The sequence below is a fragment of the Haliotis rubra genome, unplaced genomic scaffold (assembly GCF_003918875.1).
Source record: "Haliotis rubra isolate DU_JTF1 unplaced genomic scaffold, ASM391887v1 Scf1, whole genome shotgun sequence".
In the NCBI taxonomy this organism is placed as follows: domain Eukaryota; kingdom Metazoa; phylum Mollusca; class Gastropoda; order Lepetellida; family Haliotidae; genus Haliotis; species Haliotis rubra.
In genome coordinates, this window is record NW_025764891.1 from 10,231,866 (window position 1) to 10,256,937 (window position 25,072).

The window sequence follows — 25,072 nt, forward strand, 5'->3', positions numbered from 1 at the left end:
AAGATGTTTGTCCAAAATAAACAAATCATAAAGGTTATGCATATAATATCAGTCTCTTATTTATTTTTGTAGCCCATCGATCGTCACGTGATGTGGAACATCATGTGACCAAACTTTGTACGGTGGAAGAGGCGTGATTTTGGAGGTTTGTTAATCTTCTTGTGATCATAGTCAGTTATATGGATGTGGCATTAAACGGAACCACAGCAAAACGTCACCAGTTTCATCTGGTGAAAATGGCACCCCTTTCACGGCACTTCAAACTGATTATAACGGCATTCAAAACTGATATTGTAATTTGTAGATCAAGACATGACCTGCATCGCGATTTATTCATTCGTTTGCGTTCCATTTCCTATCATTGTCATGTTTGATTATCCACTGATATCAATGTGATATTTGTCTCACTATCTGGAGTGCTTTATCCATTGGTTTGGTGTTCTCCGTGTCATGTTTCTTTGTCACAATGCTACACACTCTTTACAACGCTGAAACCAGAGACCATAATAAATAGCAGCTCATTGGTTTAGCGAGGGAGAGCTTAAAAAAAAATTGAGGGGTAGTAAACTCGGGTTTCAACCAAACTCTCTAACAGCAATTATGGCATGATGACATATTAGCAGCTGCAAATTCATTAACTGAGTCAATGTCAGCGACAGGTGTAGGTTCATAACACCAAACATGGACAAGGAATATGAAACCGAAACTTTATTGCCCAAAAATTATGTCAGGTTCCTGTTTTGAGAATATTCAATATGAACAGAACTTCATAGTTGCAAAAATAATACATCACTGTCATCTGATGTATACTTATGAAAATACTTACATGTACGCATTAACTAAAGGTGTTTTTTTCAGACCCGCCCGGCCCAAACTTTTTTCCAGGAAATGTTGAAACAGGGTTTATCCCTCAGGTTTCCTTTCTGGAGCATAACTCATTAACTTTTCATTTCCTCATCATGCAACTTTGTATGTACGCCAGGCATACACTGGTTCCTGCAGGTGTTCAGGAATTTTGTCTTTAAATTTGTATCAGGCAAGTGCAGAACTGGTGCATTCTGCTATTGAGGAAGTATATTTAGCTTAACTTAGGTTAAAATGATTGTTTCATTTTGTGGTTTAGTCATCTGTTGTAATGTCATTTGTACTCACAAATGCATACACCACATCTATAGTGAAGAATTGGGATCTGACAGCACCCTGTCATGTATCTTAAATACAACACAATAAAACAATTGAGTTAAATTGTGCACAGATACCTCAACTTTAAAGTATGTAGTGTACTTTTACTTGCGCCTCACAATCTGTGTCATGGAAGTAAATTTGAAAAGATGCTAAATTATTTCTAATGGAAATGCCTTTAAAGTCGATTAAAATCTCACTTTTATTTGTGTTTGTATATGAATCTGTGTTAATTAATTTTAGTTATTTCCTGTGTTAAGAAACCAATGTAAAACAAGTAAAGTTTTCACGTGGCAAGAGCAGCCATTTTTGCTCTGTGAGAGGTTACATGTTTGCAAATTGTTGCCGTTTTTACTCGCTGACATTTTGCTGATAAAACTATTTTATCTCCTGCAGTCAAAGTGAAGGTGATTACTCAGACCTGACACAAATAACAGATGTCACTCACTATTAGTGTCTTATCATGACGATCAATACTGGTGGTATTCTCTTGCCAAGGTCAAGATCTTCACTCTGTACTACAATCAGGGCTCGAACATTCCACTCGTCCGCTCGAATTGATGAGTAAAATTTGTTTCGGGGCAATTGAAAAACATAATTTGTTCGTCCTAGAGGATGAGTATGTTTTCTGACCCAAAAGTAAGATTTTTCTTTTTCCTTCAGCTATCTTAAATGGTGAACGAATTCAATTTTGTCAAAGATTTTGTACAGAAGGCAAAGTAAGTAATGTTTATTGTAGTTTTATTCCAAGCAAACATTTTGAAATAAAATAAATTTATAATCATTGTGATGCATGATCTATAGGGAAAGTACAAGTTTAGAAGGACGAGTGGAAAGTTCATATTATTCGCTGTATAGGGCGAGTGCAGATTTTTGAAATTTTCGAGCCCTGGTACAAGAATTATTGTCAATATTTCATTCTCAGCAGCAAGACGTTAAATGTGAATTTTTTTTACCTGTTTTTAAAATGGCAACCCATATAAAAATTCAACATGCCAAGAAAGTATGTTGTTATTTAGTATATTAAATAAATGTGGATAAAGATGTTTGATGTGTGGCTACTGAAATAAGCTTAGAAGAACTTAGTTTAAAACCATTTACATGTCATATACTTTTTGAAATACAAGTGGATCTAGGATTTTGATAAACAAGGATCCAAACTACTGGCAAAGTAATTATACGATTTATCCATCTTAAAAGGGCAGGGATCAACAGAAATTGTCAACAGTAATTTTTACACAAGAGCAGTTGACTGATTTCTCTTTACTCCTGTCTTTACCCATCTTATTCCTGTCTACACTCTTTTTCCTTTATTCTTCTGTCTTTACTCGACCCATGAAGATCCGGGTTAGAATGTGCCTTCAGTAACCCATGCTTGTTGTAAGAGGCGACTAACGGGATCGGGTGGTCAGGCTCGCTGACTAGTTGACACATGTCATCGGTTTCCAATTGCGCAGATTGATGCTCATGCTGTTGATCACTGGATTATCTGGTCCAGACTCGATTATTTACAGACCGCCACCACATAACTGGAATATTGCTGAGTGCAGCATAAAACTAAACTCACTCACTCACTCACTCACTCACTGTCTTTACTTACATTTCTTTATTCCTGCAATTAAAGTTTATCAAACCTAACAGCAATCTACACCATTTCATTATTTTACAGTATTCTCATATTTCCATGAAGGACCTTTGAAATAGTGATTGTAGGTCCTCTGGATAAGTAATTTCACAGGTAAAGATAAAACTCAGACAACTGTTGATGTTTTCTAGAACAGGATGCTTCATGCAAGTAATCTGATATGGCTGGTCAGCTGTATGCTGCTAGGGGTGGTCCACAGTCTGGACAATGGCCTTGCAAGGACACCCCCAATGGGCTGGATGGACTGGGAGAGGTTCCGGTGTAACATTGACTGCAAGAATGACCCAGATAACTGCATTGGGTAAGTTGGCCGATTATGTTACCAGCTTGACTGATATGGCTTCCTACCTTGGCAACTACTGCAGATCTTGAATTGGGTGCAAAATGTCTGTTATATGGGAATTGTTTTACCTGACAAAATCTATTAAAATACATGTATGAAAAAATCTGGTCATGCATAGTCTGAAGTTGACTGAACATATACTCATATATATTCTGTATACTCATTTAGCTGCTGACTGGTGAAGATCCAGACTTTGTCTTCAGCAACCCATGCTTGTTGACTAACTGGATCAGGTCATCAGGCTGACTTGGTTGACACATGTCATTATGTCCCAGTTGCAGAGATTGATACTCATGATGTTAATCACTGGATTGTCTGGTCTAGACTTTATTATTCACCGACCACCATCATAATGCTAGTATAATTCTGAATACAGCGTTAAACAACTAACTTTGTAGCTGTCAACCTTCCCTAATTATCCCCCGCAACGCGTTTTGCGGGGGGTATTAAAATGGACTCCGTCCGTGCGTGCGTGCGTCCGTCCGTCCGTGCACATTTGTCTTTTCCGGAGCAGAACTCTAAAACCGTTCAATATTTCTTCACCAAACTTGGCACATACATGGATCTGGTGGTGTACTGGTGCCTTTTGGTAGTTTTGGAATTCTGAATTAAATATTTTTGACTTTTCCATGGCAACAAGTTTGACTTAGCCTGAAATAGGTGGTAGTGCTCTTTTCCGGAGCAGAACTCTAAAACTGTTCACTATTTCTTCACCAAACTTGGCACATAGATAGATCTGGTGGTGTACTGGTGCCTTTTGGTAGTTTTGGAATTCTGAATAAAATGTTTTTGGTGTTTCCATGGCAAGTTTGACTTAGCCTGAAAGTTTGCTCTTTTTAGCTGAAATTGTATGTAGTGCTGCTGCTTTCTGGAGCAGAACTTTAAAAACCTTTCAATACTCTCCTTCCACTTTTCTATATACACACCTAAATATTTGACATAATCATAACTCGTAGACATAATCATGAAGAGTTTTTTGCCATTGCGGGGGATATTGATGACTTTGTCTTCTTGTTATCACGTTATTTGCGATGTGTGGAGACCATGAATATAGTCTTTAGTATGTAGTGGACCGCCTCCATGGTGTAGTGGTTAGAGCCGCCCACCGAGATGGAATGGTTCGATCCCGACTCGTCATACCGAAAGCCGTTAAAAAATATGGTACTTGTTGGTCCCTGCCTGGAGCTCGGCATTAATGGGTACAACAAGGACTGGTCGGCTTGGAGTCAGTATAATGTGTCTGAGTGGGGTATTCATGCTTCACTGCGGCATGGTATCTCAGTGAGCTAGCACTATAAAACCAGCTTAAGTCTGGGCTAGTACAAGCAGCCGCACATACACATACACACGCATGCACGTCGTCATATGAGCGAAATATTCTCAAGCACCACGTTAAACCCAATTTCACCTCACCTCACCTCAGTTTGTTGTTTGTTGTATATGAGTGACGGAGTAGCCTAGTGGTTAAAGCGTCCTCTCATCATGCTGAATACACTGGTTCAATTCCTCACATGGGTACAATGTGTGAAGCCCATTTCTGGTGTCCTCTGCTGTGATATTGCTGGAATATTGGTAAAAACGGCACTCACTCATTTTTGTACTGGGACGTCGGGGTAGCCTAGTGGTTAAACTTAAAGCATTCGCTTGTCAGGCCGAAGACTCGTGTTGTGTTCCCCACATGGGTACAATGTGTGAAGCCAATTCGGGAGTCCCCCACCGTGATATTGCAGGAAAATTGCTAAAAGCTGCGTAAAACCAAACTCACTCACTCATTGTTGTTTTAGTTTGGGTGTGTTATCTTCAGAGAGAAACTGTTGATGGACACTGCTGACCGATTGGCTGCTGATGGTTACCGTGACGTAGGATACCGTTACGTGTCTATCGACGACTGCTGGATGGCCAAACAGAGAGATGCTAATGGGAAACTGCAAGCCGATCCGGACCGCTTCCCAAGAGGGATCAAATTCCTGGCAGATTATGTAAGTTGGGCTCTAATCAGCAAAGATGTTCATGGTTAGTGTGTGTGTTTGTTAGTAAAGATAAGGAGTCCTGCTCGATTTTCATTGAAAATGTAAAACCTTGTGCAGGGATAAGACCAAGGCTTAAAGTTTTCTCCTGAGCTTGTAGCTTTGAATTTTCAATCAAGAACCAAGAAAGAGATAACAATGTCATGAGCCATATACTGTATGTCCATATGTGACAAGAAGGCAAAAATGTGGCAGTACAAGTATAAGAGCAGTGAGTATAGTAAAGAAGACAGTGATGTAATATTCTCCTATCAGCAATAGTCGGCCAACTTTCCTATGCATTGTTACCAGGGTATAATGGACCTATGAAGATCCTGGTTAGAATTGGTCTTTAGTGACCCATGCTTGTCGTAAGAGGCGACTAACTTGATTGGGTGATCAGGCTCGCTGACTTGGTTGACACATGTCATCATATCCCAATTGCATAGATCGATGCTTATGATGTTGATCACTGGAGTGTCTGGTAAGGACTCGATTTTTATAGGCCTCTACCATATACTGGAATATTGCTGAGTGCGGCGTTAAACAACAAACCAACCAACCACGGTGTAATGAGCATCACACACAATGCGGGTCTTCTAGTAACTTGAGATGCCATGTGTGATGTCATGTGTGATGAAGGGCAAAGCTAGCTCCCCTTATATACAAAAGAAAAAGGCACAAAACCATAGGGTTTTAGTTCCCTCAATCTATTACACATCCAAATATAGCACAAGTCTCACTATAGCACACTGGCTTGGATTGCTGATTAGCCACTTAGGGACCGTTCGTAATCCAAATTTATTGCTAGGACGGATGATGATGATTTTAAGGGGTGGGGGGTGGGGGTGTTTCACCCATTTTGTTCTTGGGAGTTAGGTGTGTGGGGGGGTGATCAATTTTGTACACATGTACTGGGGGAGGGGTGTCAGCAATTTTGTGCATAAAAATATGAAAAATATATGAGAGGAGGGGTGTCATTGAATTTGTACATGACATGCAGGGAGGGGGTCACTTACTTTGTACATACATTTTTTTGGGGGGGGTCATTCACATTGTACTTTCTTCTCCATAATAATCATCATCACACACCCCATCCCCCCAGCCATAAATTATGAACAGCCCCTTATACAAAATATTATACTTGGAAGATAGTTACACAATGGATAACACTGTGCAGATCCATTAAGTTAGGGAAGTCTGAAATTTCTGAGAGGGTATGAGTGAGTATGTCTTTACGCCGCTTTTAGCAATATTCCAGCAATATCATGGCGGGGACACACGAAATTGGCTTCACATATTGTACCCATGTGGGGAATCGAACCGGGGTCGAGCGAACGCTTTTACCACTAGGCTACATCACCTCCCCGATATGGTATGAAAGTTGTGTGAATTGACATTAAGTTTCTCTATCAGACTGTAACGCATGTAGCAGTAGCTGTAACGGTCATTGAATCTAGAGTGTGCCAATTTATGTATTGCAGAAATGATTACCTCCCTTGACACAACAGGAGCAAGCTCCTTCCCAGGGTATACACCATGGTTATCATACTGATATCATCACTGCCACATCACTGCCACCCGTAGGCAAACAGCCAATACAAGAATTTTAAACATTCACATTTTCACTTTAGTGACCTATATATTTTTGGTATGTTTGTGCAAATACACATATATGTCTCTAAAGCCATGACTGATATGAAAATGAACACAAATTGTAACAACATGAGCGTATGCAACGAAGTTTTTACATGGTATGGATTGTAATGTTTTATGCACTCTGAATATCTGTTGCAGATGCACAACAAAAGCCTGTTGTTAGGTATCTATGAAGACTTCGGAACAGAAACCTGTGGTGGTTACCCAGGCAGCGAGTTCTACTTGTCCGATGATGCCCAGACATTTGCTGACTGGGGCGTGGACATGTTGAAGCTTGATGGTTGCCATGCCGACCGAGCTGATATGAGCATCGGTATGTATACTCAAAACGTGTAGAGTGAGAAACAACAGCAAAATCTGGATTTGGAATGGCAAATAAATATTTAGTTGCTATCTACTCCATTGATTGAAGATATTTTAGTGACAATTTATTTCTTTAACTTGTTAGATCTTATGCTTTTAAGACTAAAATCTATGCACAAGTTTGGCTTTTGCAGGAATTTATCTACATGTTTTTAGAGGCCAATATTTGTTCCCACATCTGCTGCAAATGTCAGTTAAAAATTCCCCCAAATTGTGTAATTTTGGAATTTAGACTGTTTTTCAGGTAATATGATTTTGTAGAAGTGTCCAGCATTTCACTGACAACAGTAGTGAACTGAAGTGACTGAGTTTTTATTGAATGTTTTCGTGAGAAGAGTTCGAGAGAGTGAGAATTTAGAATTTGAACTACATCATTACTGTTTTTGTTCTTTGCCAACCCAGGCCTCCAAGTTTGGAATCATGCATTTAGCAGGATGTCTGTTCTGCAGTATTTTATTACAGAGTTTGTTACAACCGTAGTTCTCAGTACTGGCATGTCTGATCACCTGGCAAGACTATCACAGTTGATGATGTAGTTTTGTCTATGATTTCCTTTCTTAGTAAGGCCAGACCAATTTAATTTCTTGTTTTATGGATTTTTGTCCTCAGAAAACCTAGAGGCAGGAGGGAAAAAAATAAAAATAAAAATCACCAGTCAAAGTAATATTACTTTTAAATACTAAGAGTGTTTTACTTTTGGCATTTTATGAAGTGAATATGGGGCAAAAAACAATCAAAATTTTGTTGTTGTTGTGAGTTTACATTTTTCGCCAATAAAAACATTAGGATTTTATTTTTACATCAGGGAAAATTTATTTTTATGTTTTTTCTTATTCTTGATAAAATACGACCGGCAGATCCGTAAAACAAGAAATAAAATAAAATTGGTCTGGCCTAAGCAGAAACTAATCAAAACTCATTACCAAATATGGTCCAAACAATTTGGCAAAGAACCATAACTGTTTGCAAAGATGGGATTCCCCAGAGGAAAAGGTTGCTGCCTGTCACTTGGGTTTAATCCCACTGAGGGTATAAGTGCCGTGAATGGTCTTGGTGTTCCCCACTGTCATATTGCTGACTGTAGTGAGAGCAGTTGTGTGTAAACTTCACTCACTCACACACTGGCTATTGTTCAGGTGTATGTAATCCTGATGTATCTTTTTGTCAGCTGACATTTACCTTGTCATCAATAGACATTGGTTCATTCAACCTCATTCATGACATTTTTCAGGTTATCCAACCATGGGATTTTTCTTAAACAAGACAGGACGACCAATGCTTTACTCATGCAGCTGGCCTGCATACACAGGCTCTGGAAACAAGGTACAGTACTGTTGTAGGCATGTTTTAGGAGTTGGTTGGTTGGTATACTCACCCTTAGGCACTAAGTTACAGTGCCATGGTATAGGGTGGCTGGGATACATCTCAACTGCTGTAGTATAGGGGTATAAGTTGGCTGGCATACAAAGGTCATGGCACCCAGATCTGGTGCTGTAGTAGAGGGGTATAAGTTGGCTGGCATACAAAGGTCATGGCACCCAGATCTGGTGCTGTAGTATAGGGATATAAGTTGGCTGGCATACAAAGGTCATGGCACCCAGATCTGGTGCTGTAGTATAGGGGTATAAGTTGGCTGGCATACAAAGGTCATGGCACCCAGATCTGGTGCTGTAGTATAGGGTATAGGTTGGCTGGCATACAAAGGTCATGGCACCCAGATCTGGTGCTGTAGTATAGTTGGGTATAAGTTGGCTGGCATACAAAGGTCATGGCACCCAGATCTGGTGCTGTAGTATAGAGGGTATAAGTTGGCTGGCATACAAAGGTCATGGCACCCAGATCTGGTGCTGTAGTATAGGGGTATAGGTTGGCTGGCATACAAAGGTCATGGCACCCAGATCTGGTGCTGTAGTATAGGGGTATAAGTTGGCTGGCATACAAAGGTCATGGCACCCAGATCTGGTGCTGTAGTATAGGGGTATAAGTTCATGCTACCCAGATCTGGTGCTGTAGTATAGGTATAAGTTGGCTGGCATAATAAAGGTCATGGCAACCAGATCTGGTGCTGTGTATAGTATAGGGATATAAGTTGGCTGGCATACAAAGGTAAGTTGGCAACCAGATCTGGTGCTGTAGTATAGGGTATAAGTTGGCTGGCATTAAAGGTCATGGCACCCAGATCTGGTGCCGTAGTAGGGCATATGGCAAGTTCATGGCACCATTGGCAGATCTGGCGCCTGCAGTAGCAAAGTTGGGCTGGCATACAAAGGTCATGGCAACCAGATCTGGTGCTGTAGTCATAGGGTATAAGTTGGCTGGCATACAAAGGTCATGGCAAACCCAGATCTGGTGCTGTAGTATAGTTGGGTATAAGTTGGCTGGCATACAAAGGTCATGGCATACCAGATCTGGTGCTAAGGTAGTTGGCATAGCATAAAGGTATACCCAGATTGGCTGGCATACAAGTTGGTCATAATAAAGGCACCCAGATCTGGTGCTGTAGTAGTAGAGGTATAAGTTGGCTGGCATACAAAGGTCATGGCACCCAGATCTGGTGCTGTAGTATAGAGGTATAAGTTGGCTGGCATACAAAGGTCATGGCACCCAGATCTGGTGCTGCACCCAGTAGTGCTGTAGTATAGGGTATAAGTTGGCTGGCATACAAAGGTCATGGCACCCAGATCTGGTGCTGTAGTAGAGCGGCACCCAGATCTGGTGTTAGGGTCATGGCACCCAGTTGGCTGGCATGGCTGGCATAAAGGTCATGGCACCCAGATCTGGTGCTGTAGTGTAGAGGTATAAGTTGGCTGGCATACAAAGGTCATGGCACCCAGATCTGGTGCTGTAGTATAGGGGTATAAGTTGGCTGGCATACAAAGGTCATGGCACCCAGATCTGGTGCTGTAGTATAGGGTATATTGGTTGGCTGGCATACAAAGGTCATGGCACCCAGATCTGATCTGCTGCTGTAGTATAGAGGTATAAGTTGGCTGGCATACAAAGGTCATGGCACCCAGATCTGGTGCTGTAGTATAGAGGTATAGGTTGGCTGGCATACAAAGGTCATGGCACCCAGATCTGGTGCTGTAGTGTAGAGGTATAAGTTGGCTGGCATACAAAGGTCATGGCAGATCTGGTGCTGTACCCAGGATCTGGTGGCTGTACAAAGTCATGGCACCCAGATCTGGGGTATATAAGGTTGGCTGGCATACAAAGGTCATGGCACCCAGATCTGGTGCTGTGGCTGGCATAGGGGTATAAGTTGGCTGGCATACAAAGGTCATGGCACCCAGATCTGGTGCTGTAGTATAGGGATACAAAGGTATAAGTTGGCTGGCATACAAAGGTCATGGCAACCAGATCTGGTGCTGTAGTATAGAGGTATAAGTTGGCTGGCATACAAAGGTCATGGCACCCAGATCTGGTGCTGTAGTATAGATCTGGTGGTATAAGTTGGCTGGCATACAAAGGTCATGGCACCCAGATCTGGTGCTGTAGTATAGGGGTATAGGTTGGCTGGCATACAAAGGTCATGGCACCCAGATCTGGTGCTGTAGTGTAGAGGTATAAGTTGGCTGGCAGGTCATGGCAAGGCCATGTATAAGTTGGCTGGCATACAAAGGTCACAAAGGTCATGGCCCAGATCTGGTGCTGTAGTATAGGGGTATAGGTTGGCTGGCATACAAAGGTCATGGCACCTCAGCAGATCTGGTGCTGTAGTATAGAGGTATAAGTTGGCTGGCATACAAAGGTCATGGCACCCAGATCTGGTGCTGTAGTATAGGGGTATAAGTTGGCTGGCATACAAAGGTCATGGCACCCAGATCTGGTGCTGTAGTATAGGGTATAAGGTTGGCTGGCATACAAAGGTCATGGCACCCAGATCTGGTGCTGTAGTGTAGAGGTATAAGTTGGCTGGCATACAAAGGTCATGGCACCCAGATCTGGTGCTGTAGTATAGGGATATAAGTTGGCTGGCATACAAAGGTCATGGCACCCAGATCTGGTGCTGTAGTATAGAGGTATAAGTTGGCTGGCATACAAAGGTCATGGCACCCAGATCTGGTGCTGTAGTGTAGAGGTATAGAGGTTGGCTGGCATACAAAGGTCATGGCACCCAGATCTGGTGCTGTAGTATAGGGGTATAGGTTGGCTGGCATACAAAGGTCATGGCACCCAGATCTGGTGCTGTAGTGTAGAGGTATAAGTTGGCTGGCATACAAAGGTCATGGCACCCAGATCTGGTGCTGTAGTATAGAGGTATAAGTTGGCTGGCATACAAAGGTCATGTCACCCAGATCTGGTGCTGTAGTGTAGGGGTATAGGTTGGCTGGCATACAAAGGTCATGGCACCCAGATCTGGTGCTGTAGTAGAGGGGTATAAGTTGGCTGGCATACAAAGGTCATGGCACCCAGATCTGGTGCTGTAGTCAGTGTATGAATATAAGGTCCGTCCAACCACCCGAGACGGGTTAGATTTCAGACAGACAGTCTAGATTTACAGCAAGCCAGCCCGATGGTATGTTAAAAAACTGAGATGTTATATACATCCGAGTCATATCTTAGAGTCTGGTCTGGTTAAATCTATTTTGGACAGGTAACATTTTGAAGTTACCCGCCCTGATTTCTGTCTGGGGTTTTGGCTTATTTCATACACTGCTGTAGTATGGGGATGTCAGATGACCACCATATAGAGACACGAGGTATAGTGCTGTAGTGGGATAAGAAAACACATTGATATTACGTTGATGTCAACTCATTTTTGTTTTGAAAGATATTAATAAGAACTTTCAAAATGAATTCCAGAGGACAGTTTGCATTTGTGATGTGATTAAATGTCATGGAAATGTAAAAAGAGCACCTGGATGTGAATTCTGGAAAGAGTAGATCCCCAGGATCCCATGCTTTGTGTTACAACCGACTATGGGGGTCAGTTGGTTGTGTGTCCTTGTACCTGATGACATGGCTTGCTGCTCATGCAGTCATCCACTGGTTTGCCAAGGAACACCCAGACAGGTCAATATCATATTATGGAATTCTTGTTACTTGGACTGTTTTAAACCCAGGGACTCATACAGGGTTGGAAATAACCCATTGCCCGACGTCCGAGTCCAGTGTTTTTTCTGTCGGGCAAGCAAATTTGTATATCACACTGTACCGGCATCCAGTTGACTTTCCAATGTTAATTATGTTGTTTATTTAAAAAATCCTACAAGAAAACGGTCGGTATAGTGGAAAAATTATCAGGGCAAGTGATTTCACATGTGCCACTGTACCGGAGTACATTAGCAATTTTAAAGTTATTTCCATCCCTGTCATAACAAAAACAACTGGCATTGTACAAAGAACTCGTCAGTGATAATTATATACCTTGATGCCAGTTTTATGCATTACAAGCCCCTGTGGTTTTGAACACATTGAAATGATGGGTCGAAGCTATTTACTTCGAGGCTATGAAGGGAAATTTGTCAGAATGTGTTATGGATGTAAGGTGTAGATTTTACAGCCTCTTCTCTCCATGTAGACTGACTACAAGCTGATCGCCAAGAACTGCAACATGTGGCGGAACTTTGATGATGTGGAAGACTCCTGGGACAGTATCTATAGTATTATACAGTACTACGGCAAAAACCCCGACAACTTCGCCGCTGTGGCTGGACCTGGCAACTGGAATGATCCTGATCAGGTAGAATATTGCTGTGTGACTTAATGGGAAATATTTGATAATCAGTGAGTGAGTGTCGTTTTACACCGCTTTTAGCAATATTCCAGCAGTATCACGTTGGGGACACCAGAAATGGGCTTCACACATTGGACAGAATTAAACAGGGTCTTTGGCATGAAGAGCAAACGTTTTAACCACTAGGCTACCCCACTGCCACTTATTTTATCAGACAAACACATTACAGGAATTATGTGATGTTAGGTGAAGTTTCTAGTGATGAAGCAAGTAAGCATTAGTTGCAGCATAACCGATTTCTCTATGTTGTGGACAGACATGGTCATGCAGTTCTGAATGGAAACTAATACTGTAAACGTACTTATTTTCACGTGGTGCAATTTTTGCGGAATTGACAGTTTAGACTACATCGCACGGTCAATTATTCGTGCAATCAGTAATTGCCGGAACTGCCAGCTGTCTCTGTGGCCGCCACTTATAGCAGTGAAAACAAACAGAGTGGCTTAACCTGTCAGGCAGCGTTTATTGCTTACTCACAGGAAATCCCTATCTGTGCGATATACTAGTACACAGTAATCCGTTTACTCACGGAAGTATTAAGTGCTTAGGAAGTGAGATATCGTGATGCAAGTACCAGTATATAAAGAGATGAAAAACTCATCAGTCTTATGTTCCGAATTCTGACGATCTGACGATGGCATTGCGAATGTGGTTAAAGAAAGCACCTACCCCCGAGTCGTTTCATGGTAATCTGTTTTGTATCAAACCATCTGTCACTACGATTGGCCGAAATAGAACATGTGACCAATTTCCATGGCGGCCACAACACACATTGCTGTTTTCGCTAATTCGGCAATGGGATTTGGCGCATTATTTAATTATGTTTTGGGAAATCCATTACAGCGACAGTTAAGTATGATTCGTTATGCTACTATCAGTCGTCATTTTAAGATTCCCGTAGATTTCTGTCTTCAAACTTGATGTATGATGGTAACAACTCAGGGGCGAGCGTGGCAAGACTGAATGAATGACAGGTTTATTCGCGGTGTATAAATTTTCGCGCTAAAATGTTTTGAGCAAAAAGCGCAAAAATAAAACCTGCGCGAAATATAATACGTTTACAGTAATAGCTGAATTATGCTGCAATTATTTTACACCCTGTCATATTGTTTTCAATAAGCAACGTAAAGTTTGATGTTTAGTTTGTTTGAATTCTTTTTCTTCATTTTTTCAAAGTTCTTTGTAACAAGAAAATACAAGGTCTGATGTTGTAATTTTTCTAGTTGATTATCGGCGACTTTGGACTGAGCTGGGAACAGCAACGTGTTCAGATGGGGATGTGGGCTATTATGGCTTCCCCCCTCTTCATGTCTGTTGACCTGCGCACCATCAATCCCGAGTCCCGGGGCCTGCTGCTCAACAAGCGTGTCATCGCCATCAACCAGGATCCCCTCGGTATACAGGGCAGTAGGTTATATCAGGTGAGATACAATAGAGTGACTACACAGACTCTCCAAACATTACGGATACTACTAACCAAGCACACATTCCAGACAAACGTTACAGATTCACATTACAGACATTATACACAATATACACACACATATAGACACTCCAGAAACATTCCAGACTTATTCCAGACCCTCCAAACTCAACAAACACATTTCAGACCCTGTAGACACATTCCAGACCCTCTAGACATTCCAGATTTATTCCAGACCCTCCAAACTCAACAAACACATTTCAGACCCTGTAGACACATTCTAGACACTCCAGACACATTTTGGACCCTCTAGACACTACAGACACACTCCGGACTCAACAGGCACATTCCAGACTCTACAGACACATTCCAGACACTACAGGCACATTCCACACCCTCCAGACTCAACAGGCACATTCCAGACCCTCTAGACACATTCCAGACACTACAGACACATTCTACACCCTCTAGACACTACAGACACATTCCAGACTCAACAGACACATTCCAGACTCAACAGACACATTCCAGACCCTCTAGACATATTCCAGACCCCCCAGACACATTCCAGACACTACAGACACATTCCACACCCTCTAGACACTACAGACACATTCCAGACTCAACAGACACCCTCCAGACTCAACAGGCACATTCCAGACTCAACAGACACCCTCCAGACTCAACAGGCACATTCCAGACCCTCTAGACACATTCCAGACACTACAGACACATTCTAAACCCTCTAGACACTACAGACACATTCCAGACTCAACAGACACATTCGAGACCCTCCAGACACATTCGAGACCCTCCAGAGACATTCCAGACACTACAGACACATTCCAGACACTAGACACATTCCAGACTCAACAGACACATTCCAGACACTACAGACACACCCTCTAGACACTACAGACACACTCAACAGACACACCCTCTACAGACACTACAGACACATTCCAGACTCAACAGACACATTCCAGACACTACAGACACATTCGAGACCCTCCAGACACATTCCAGACACTACAGACACATTCCAGACACTACAGACACATTCCAGACACTACAGACACATTCGAGACCCTACAGACACATTCCAGACACTACAGACACATTCCAGACACTACAGACACATTTCAGACCCTCTAGACACTACAGACACATTCCAGACTCAACAGACACATTCCAGACCCTCTAGACACACTTCAGGCCCTCTAGACACCACAGACACATTCCAGACCCTCCAGGCTCAACACATTACAGACACTCCAGAAATCACACAATAGTTTATTGACTTGGGTAGTGTGTCCCCATTTATTACAAGGACTTATTTACTGTGCATTTCAAGAAATGGACCAAATTATTTTTCATCGCACATAACAATCTTTGAAGTTTATCTCATCAGTTTCCTTTATTCTACAGCTTAACAAAATTGATGTGTGGACAAGGCCCTTGCAGAACAAATCATACGCTCTTGCAGTGCTTAACGGAAACTTTAGGGGAACACCTTCAGAAGTAAATGTGACATTTGGAGAAACCAAGTTCGACTTCAATGGAGTCTCTGCTTACAATGTCACGGAAGCATTTGATGGGAAGCCTCTCGGAACATTCGCAGCAAAAGACAAACTGCAAGTTATGATAAATCCAACTGGAATTTTCTTAGCTGTTGCTGTCCCTGTGTCTAAGAAAGATGTGGAGTATCCATGAACAAAGTATGCTTCACCCATCGACTGTGATTGGATAGATCATCTGGAGTAACGTTGTGGATAGTTAGTTAGGGATAGTTATTACTGGCAAACAAGGATAAGTTGAGCACCGACCTGACAAATGACCCATATTAGCATGTATGAGTGCCGCCCACTGGCGCCTGCCAATGTTAGCGAAGGGGACCCAAGATGTCTGCGATCAAGTGTAGTGTGACTAGTGCACTAGCCTACATCTGCTCTACCTTTCACAGCGGTGGTGGGGTAGCCTAGTGGTTAAAGCGTTGGCTCGTCACGCTGAAGACCCGGGTTCGAATCCCCACATGGGTACAATGTCTGAAGCCCATTTCTGGTGTCCCCCGCCGTGATGTTGCTGAAATATTGCTAAAAGCGGCATAAAACCAAACTCAGTCAGTCAGTCAGTCTACCTTTGAGTTTGCTCATTTGCCATGCAGCGCCTACTTCTCATAAACGCGTTCGCTGCGCCGGTCCAACATATCCTTGTTTGCCAGTAATGGGTTAGTACTGAGGCATTTTCTGATCACCCGACTAAACGGCAAGTAACCTTTCGTCATGCTTGTCATCCATCCGCCATCTTCTCATTTGAAACCACTGGACCAATGAAGTTGAAATTTTAAATAGGAAACATGTTTTCTTGTTCAGGAGGTTTGAGTCCCTTTAATGCCAATACTCAGTCATTTATGTTAACAATGTAATGACTTGGTGAATGTGTCGTCAGTGGAGGCCTCATCTTATATCTACTATTATTTGTGATATTTTCATCTTTTAACTGCATATTTTCCCAAAATGAATATTTGTCTCTCTGACCTCCAAAATTTCCCAATTGAGGGAGCTGAGCTTGTACTTGTCTCCTTATCATGTCGTCACACCTTGTTCATGTCAGTCAGGGGTACTTTTTATGCTGTAAATATTTGAATAACAGCAGACGGCATCTTTTGATCCGTGGCTGTCTGGTGATATTTTAAGCTATTGACTACTTATCCAAGAGAGCTACTGCTGTAGACTGAGGACCAGTTTAAATTATACTTCCTAGATGATAGGGGCTATGTACTGGCAAGTAAATTGTATTGCAAATTGCAATATGTGCCAATTCAGGCACTTGTCATGCGATACTTTATGCATACGACATGACAAAGAATACCTGAAACATATGGAATGGAATGTTTATGTTTGAAACTTTTGGACATTTTTTGTATTCTTTGGCTGGTACAGTTTTAGCAGACCCGTGAAGGTCCGGGTTAGAATATTGATCTTCAGTAACCCATGCTTGTCGTAAGAGGCGACTAACAGGATCACGTGGTCAGGCTCGCTGACTTGGTTGACACATGTCATCGGTTCCCAATTGCGCAGAGCGATGCTCATGCTGTTGATGACTGGATTGTCTGTTCCAGACTCAGTTATTTACAGACCGCCGCCATATAGCTGTAATATTGCTGAGTTCGGCGTAGAACTAAACCCACTTACTCACTACAGTTTTAGCACAGTTGTACTTAATCATTAATGGGGTACCTGTATGCGACAGAATGAAAGATGGATTTTCAGACACCTCATGGTCCTAAATTCTGAAGTCTTGACAAACTGTAAACACAGGACAGCCCACAAACCTGAACCATTCCATCCCAAGTAATGCACATTGACACACACACATGACATGATCAGATGTTCAGTCATATCTCTTAGTAGAATAACTCCAAGACCACATTTTGGGGGTTGTTAGTTTTTGTTTTTATATTTATTTAATGTTAAAGTTATGCAAATTGACATACATGACATGATCAGATGTTCAGTCATATCTCTTAGTAGAATAACTCCAAGACCACATTTTGGGGGTTGTTAGTTTTTGTTTTTTTATTTATTTAATGTTAAAGTTATGCAAATTGACATACATACATGACATGATTAGATGTTCAGTCATATCTCTTAGTAGAATAACTCCAAGACCACATTGCATCGAGATCAACATGACAATTGCTTGGTTCAAGGCCTTATGTATGGAAACTGATATATGTGTGGATGCAAGGGCAAAATGATCTGTCTAACATACCTCATTATTCTGCTCAACTCTACAAAGAATATAGGGGTAGCCTAGTGTTTAAAGTGTTCACGCATTACTCGAAGACCTGGGTTCGATTCCCCACATGGGTAGAGTATGTGAAGCCAATTTCTGGTGTACACTGCCATGATATTGCTGGAATATTGGTAAAAGCAGGTAAAACTAAACTCACTCAAAGAATATATATGGCATTAAACCTGACTCACACTTGCCTAGCAGAATTTATACTGTGAACTCTTTTACTACATCTGCTGGGGTGGGTATCTTTCGTAAATAAATGTGTGAAATATATCTTTATTCATCGTTATTGTCATTTTTTTTAAATGTGGAAAAGAGTCAGCATCTTCAAACTGAATGGCCACTTTGATGTATGTTAACCAACTGTTATGAAATTTAATGGTGGTCAGGGCGCCTCCGTGGTGTAGTGGTTAGAGCGTCCGCCCGGAGAGCGGAAGATCGCGGGTTCAATCCCCGACCGCGTCATACCAAAAGACGTTAAAATATGGTACTTGGTCCCTGCCTGGCGTTCGGCATTAATGGGTACAACAAGGACTGGTCGGCTTGGAATCAGTATAATGTGTCTGAGTGGGGTATTCATGCTTCACTGCGGCATGGTATCTCAGTGGGTTAGCACTATAAAACCAGCTTAAGTCTGGGCTAGTACAAGCTGCCGCACATACACACACGTCATATGAGCGAAATATTCTCCAGCGCAACGTTAAACCCAATTTCACCTCACCTCACCTAATGGTGGTCGGGTAATGAAGGTGCTCAGTAGCCATTCAAAGCGCCCAGGTTCTGCTTTTATAGTTGAGACGAAGACTTACGACCAGAACTAGTGAATATATCGATTAACTGAGACTCTGAGTCACTTGATGCCACAAAATCAATCTGCGCCATGGACATCGTCCTTGGCTACTGTTTGCACTATAGATATGCCTCACTAATTATCGGTAGTAAATATACCAATCATGTTTGAGGTCAACTTGGACATGTCTTCAGTGAGACCTTGGAAAATATAAAACCCAATTGTATGCCAGGCCAAAGGAGGGCCACACTCAAGTTTTAAGGTGGGAAGAAAATGAAACAAACAAAAAATGGTTGGTTTGGTTTTTTGGGGGGATGGTGATATGATATGATTCCCATAATCTATAGAAATTGCTGAATCCCATGTTTTGTATTTCCATATGCAATAGTGCTGTATGTGTAAATGGGACCCACTGCCTTGAAAAATCTTGGGCAGAATATGTACAAAGGTTCCCTATGGGAATCGTAAGAGCTGACTGGACTGAGAATCAACTGGTCACAACATGTGGGGGACTGAATCTTGGCTCATGCAATAAACCCCTTGTTTGTCAGACCCATACAAGATTAATGCTAGCTTTGATTAAAGTTTCTCACTGCAGGATTAAAAATTCACTCAACATATTTTCTAATGCGTTTACCTAACAGTTGTCATTATGAATTAGCGCACTGATAATTGTGTCCCTTTAACATACCAGGATCCTGAGATCGTGGGTCGAAGTCCCAGATTCGATCTTATTTCGTTTCAGTGTTCGTCAGCATCATGCATGTATGTACACGTAGGTTTGACCAAAGTAAAATGGCTATATCAACTCTTTGGGATATTCTCCAACATTAAACTAACACGCCAGTACATATCTAATATACAGTTGTCGTTATGGACCCGTTTGGGATCGGGTGGTCATAGATGCCATCGTATCCTAATTGGCGTAGATAGATGCTCATGAGGTCACGCCCGCCTCCGTGGTGTAGTGGTTAGAGCGTCCGCCCGGAGAGCGGAAGGTCGCGGGTTCGGTCCCCGACCGCGTCATACCAAAAGACGTTAAAATATGGTACTTGTTGGTGTCTGCCTGGCGCTCGGCATTAATGGGTACAACAAGGACTGGTCGGCTCGGAGTCAGTATAATGTGTCTGAGTGGGGTATTCATGCTTCACTGCGGCCTGGTATCTCAGTGGACTAGCACTATAAAACCAGCTTAAGTGTGGGCTAGTACAAGCAGCCGCACATACACATACACACGCATGCACGTCGTCATACACTCTCTCAAAAAAGAAACGCAACCCCTGTTTTATTTTGTAATGTTTATATCAATTTTAACTGGTTATTACATTTGTATTTTTAAAGATAATGCCATGAAATTTGACATGGTGAACCTTAGGTCAGCACGGTATAAGGTAACAGTTAATGCAGGTCAGTATCGAACTCTCAATTTCGGCTAGGGGGGGCGTTGTCTTCAGTATCTCGTTGTAGAGCCACGAGCTCTAATCACAGCAGTGCACCTCCTCGGAACAGAACGAATCAGACGGCGGATGTTTTCCTGGGGGATTGCTCTCCACTCTTCCTGGAGTGCTGCGGCCAGTTCAACCAACGTGTGCGGTTGTGGTGTACGTGCACGAACACGACGATCCAGCTGGTCCCACAGATGTTCGATAGGATTGATGTCTGGCGATCTGGAGGGCCACGGCATCACGTTGACGTTTGAATTCTGTAGGAATGCCACTGTTGCACGAGCTGTATGAGGGCGGGCATTGTCATGTTGAAACAACTCCCTCTGTTGGTCGATTATCGGCAGAAGATGTGGCTGTAAGACGTCATCAATGTACCGTTGTGCCGTCAAATTGCCACGAATGATGACCAAGTCTGACCGTTGGTTGTAAGACATGGCTCCCCATACCATGATGCTTCCTCCTCCAAATCTGTCGACCTGTCGAACGCAGTTCGGTGCAAAACGTTCATTTGCTCGTCTATAGACACGTTGTCTACCGTCACGTCGTTGAAGAAGAAAACGAGACTCGTCACTAAACCAGACTCTTCTCCAGTTTCTGAGGGTCCATCTCCTTACGTTAGTACACCACCTGAGACGTTGGCGTCGATGTTGGCGTTTCAAGACGGGCCCAACAACTGGTCTTCTTGCACGTAAATTTGCCTCATGTAAACGGTTCCTGATGGTTTGGGCCGATACTCTCCTCAAACCTGGCACCTGTGTTGCAGTGATGGTGGGTGTGGCATGCCGATTACGTAGGTGGCTGAGTCGAATAAAGCGATCCTGAGCCGGTGTGGTGATCCTAGGTCTACCGCTCCTGGGACGATCTTCAATTGCATGGAACTGTGTGTAACGATTCCAAAGTCGTGAGATTGTTGTTTTGTGTACGTTTAGATGACGGGCAACTGTTCCAAAGCTTTCCCCGGCCTCAATGCGACCAATGGCAATATTTCGATTTGCTGTACTCAAACGGGGCATTTTCGAACTTGATTTGCAGAGCAAATTATGAGAGAAAAATTACAAACTACGCGTGCTTTTAAAACCCTCTACATGAACTGTGTTTTCAACGATTTGCACGTGCAACAGGCTTTTAGCATTTTGTACATGACAATTTCGCACTTTCTCAAATAACACAGATACAAAGGTCATCATGTGTGAAAATGGTTCCGTTTGGGAGCTTATACTGATCAGATGGGAACGTATTAACAGTATTTGAAGAAAATTCTAATTTAAATTCACCATCTTTATTCTAGAAATGATGTCAGATATTTAGATAGGGGTTGCGTTTCTTTTTTTTGAGAGAGTGTATGAGCGAAATATTCTCAAGCACGACGTTAAACCCAATTTCACCTCACCTCACCTCATGAGGTCACAGACCCGTGAAGATCCGGGTTAGAATTGATCTTATGTAACCCATGCTTGTCGTAAGAGGCGACTAACAATTGCGTTGATCGTTGCTTATGTTGTTGATCACTGGATTGTCAGGTCAAGACTCGATTATTAACAGCGCCGCCATATAACTGGAATATTGCTGAAAGTGGCGTGAAACTAAACTCACCCACTCACTCACTCATGAGGTCACACGCTGGATGGTCTGGTACAGATTATTTATAAATAGTTGGAATTTGATGCATCAAAGCGAAACTGTATGTCTGATGCAATTCTTTATTGTCACTTATATTGAGTACGTTGCGCCGTTTGAATTCGCCAAATGATATAAAAATGTCTGGTCCAGATTATTTACACACTGCCGTCACAGAACGGGAATATTCCAGAGAAACAACAAAGACGTTTTATGCTTTCCAGCATTGTTCACGCCCATGGTCACCAAGTGCTTAACGTCGTATTACATTTGCGATATTGTCGAGTGTGGAGTTCAGCAGTAAAGGCGAATCTACCTCACTCACTCTATCAAAGTCTATAAGTCCCTTTAGTGTGTGTATTGTGTGTGTGGGGTGGGTGGGGGTTGTTAGCCTAGTTGTTAAAGCGTTCGCTCGTCACGCCGAAGACCCTGGTTCGATTGCCCCCATGGGTACAATGTGTGAAGCCCATTCTGGTGTCCCCCGCCGTGATGTTGCTGGAATATTGCTAAAAGCGGCGTAAAACCCAACTCACTCTCAAGTGGATTAACGTGTTTAATTTGTCATACCATGAGGCATACTTTTAGAGATACACTGACTGACTTGAGTTTCGTGTCAAACAAACCCAGACACTGTTAATATAAACCAAAAAAAAACTATGAGGAATTTTCTGGAATACAAACAGAATGTTGACGTAATGTGAACGACAGCTTGAGATCAACACCGAGTTTTGAAATATCGAATCAGCAGCGCACGGATACTCAAACAACTTAGAACTGTACACATACATCTTGGGCCATTAGCTAAGCAAAATAACACGTCCTTGTTCTTTGTACCCTTAAGTAGACGTACAAAACATCCGACTGAGCGTCATCATCTGGCCCAGTAAATGCTGTCTTTCTGTGAAATATTTATCTTTATTATTTCTTATTTCCAATATAAAGCCTTTTTACAAAATCAATACGGTTGCATGTTTTTATTACCATGACGACGTCAGAATATGGCTGCCTTACGCCGGTAATCCATATTGGTTTTACGTATTGCTGGCATTTCTTTCTGTTTTCAGTACTGTTACCAGGCTGCAGACCCTTCCCGTCACTGTGGACTTACATTTCTTTTTATTGTTGAAATGTGTCCAACTATTCTCTTCTATTTACCGTCAGTTTCTACCTTCCTCTGAAACATAATGCCCCTCGGACATAAACCCGTGTTTGTTTGTTGTTGAACGCCGCACCTAGCAATATAACATCTGCATGATGATGGTCTGTAAATAATGGAGTCTTGACCAGACAATCTGCATCCTTCTAGAGTCCCACAGTTCTTGAAAAAAGAAATATTTTTATCGCTGAGACGAAGATTTAAGACCAGAACTAGCACGACTATATGGTGAATATATCGATTAACTGTGACTCTGAGTCACTTGATGCCACAAAAGCAATCTGCGTCATAGACATTTTTCTTAGTTACTGTTTGCACTGACTGTTGGAGTCTTGATAAATGCCTCATGAATCATCTGTCGTAAGTCCCCGTGAGGATCCGGGTTAAAATTGGTCTTCAGTAACCCATTCTTGTCGACTAACTGGACCTGGTTGACACATGTCATCGTATCCCAATTGCGTAGATCAATGCTCATGCTGTTGATCACTGGGTTGTCTGGTCCAGACTCGATTATTTACAGAGCGCTGCCATATATATTGCTGAGTGCGGCGTTAAACCAACCAACCAACCAACCTGTCGTAAGTATATCAATCATGTTTGAGGTCAACGTGAGCGTGTCTTTAATAAGAAAATATAAAACCCAATTGTCCGGCCGATAAATAAAGTGCCCGGCAAAAGGAGGGCCACACTCAAGTTTCAAGGTGTCAAGAACATGAAACAAAGGAGAAATGTTTTTGGGCGGTTTTGTATTTGATTTGGTTAGTGTCGTTATGACTTGGAGTGAAGTTTGAGGTGGTTCCGCGACCGTTGTCTGATAGTAACGTTTTGACAACGTTTATGATGTTTTGGTCAATGTTTCAAGTATGAACTTTCTTTTACCCATCAAGATATATACTCAAAAACCAAAAAATGTTATGATCATGATATATACTTCTATTGAAAGGTTTAGAATCACTAGTGTAAATATAGCCACTTACTTCAGGCAACAGTTCTAAACTAAATTTTGCAAAATATTCCATACTGTTTGAAACTGATGTATTGTAAAATACATTCGTAACGTTGAAAAGAGTATGTAATGCGTTCAATAAATGATAATTATCAGTGAAAATTGGCGAATTCTTAACTAAACTTTACACCAAAACGCCGCTGTTCACATGCACTATATTTGCATATGCTTTTCAGCAATTTGATGCATGATCCTCGTGCAATTCAGATATATATATAATACATATCCTGATATAAAGGAGATTTGGCAAGAATAAATATCCGGACTCACATTTTATATATTTATTGCTTATACACCTGAAGAAGTCACTTATTTACATATAGTGAGTGTTTTAAGTGAGTCTAAACTTAAGTATAGTTTAGCTGAATTTTTAGATGAACATGATTCATTCTAAACTACTGTTTATTGAAGATTTTCAAGCGTTTCCATTCAAGACAATCTCATCCTGCCCTAGTACTTATTTGATCGTCATATTCTAGAAGTTGGTGAGTCAATAATAAAGCATACGACTTTATGGATAACAACTTCTTTGTTGCATAGAGCGACATTTTGGTGTAATGAGTGATTGAGTTTATTTTTACGCCGCACTCAGCAATATCCCAGTCATATGGCGGCGGTGTGTAAATAATCGAGTCTGGAGCAGACAATCTAGTGATCAACATCATGAGATTCGATCTTCGCAATTTGGATACAATGACATGTGTCGACCAAGTCAGCGAGCCTGACTTAGTGGTTAATGCGTTCGCTCGTCAAACGGGGCGGTGGGGTAGCCTGGTGGTTAAAGCGTCCATATTGCTGGAATATTGCTAAAAGCGGCGTAAAACCATACTCACTCACTCACTCGCTCGTCAAACCGAAGACCCACCTCCGATTCCCCACATAGGTACAATGTGTGA

The 25,072-nt window shown here is 42.0% G+C and overlaps 1 protein-coding gene across 3 annotated transcripts; it reads left to right on the plus strand.

Annotated features, from left to right (window-relative positions):
- Window positions 1-39: 39 nt before the first annotated feature.
- On the plus strand, window positions 40-18,435 carry LOC124283487 (alpha-N-acetylgalactosaminidase-like). Of its 3 annotated transcripts, none has more exons than XM_046719604.1 (8): window positions 40-145; window positions 2,959-3,128; window positions 4,975-5,149; window positions 6,974-7,148; window positions 8,430-8,521; window positions 12,723-12,884; window positions 14,162-14,359; window positions 15,790-18,435. In XM_046719604.1, exons 2-8 carry the CDS (start codon window positions 2,965-2,967, stop codon window positions 16,072-16,074), a joined length of 1,251 nt encoding a protein of 416 aa, XP_046575560.1. In that variant the 5' UTR covers window positions 40-145; window positions 2,959-2,964; the 3' UTR covers window positions 16,075-18,435. The 3 variants fall into 3 exon arrangements, with proteins under 3 accessions (XP_046575560.1, XP_046575631.1, XP_046575522.1); XM_046719675.1 differs by having other exon boundaries at window positions 43-145; window positions 2,964-3,128; XM_046719566.1 differs by lacking the exon at window positions 40-145 and adding an exon at window positions 166-230.
- Window positions 18,436-25,072: the final 6,637 nt, after the last annotated feature.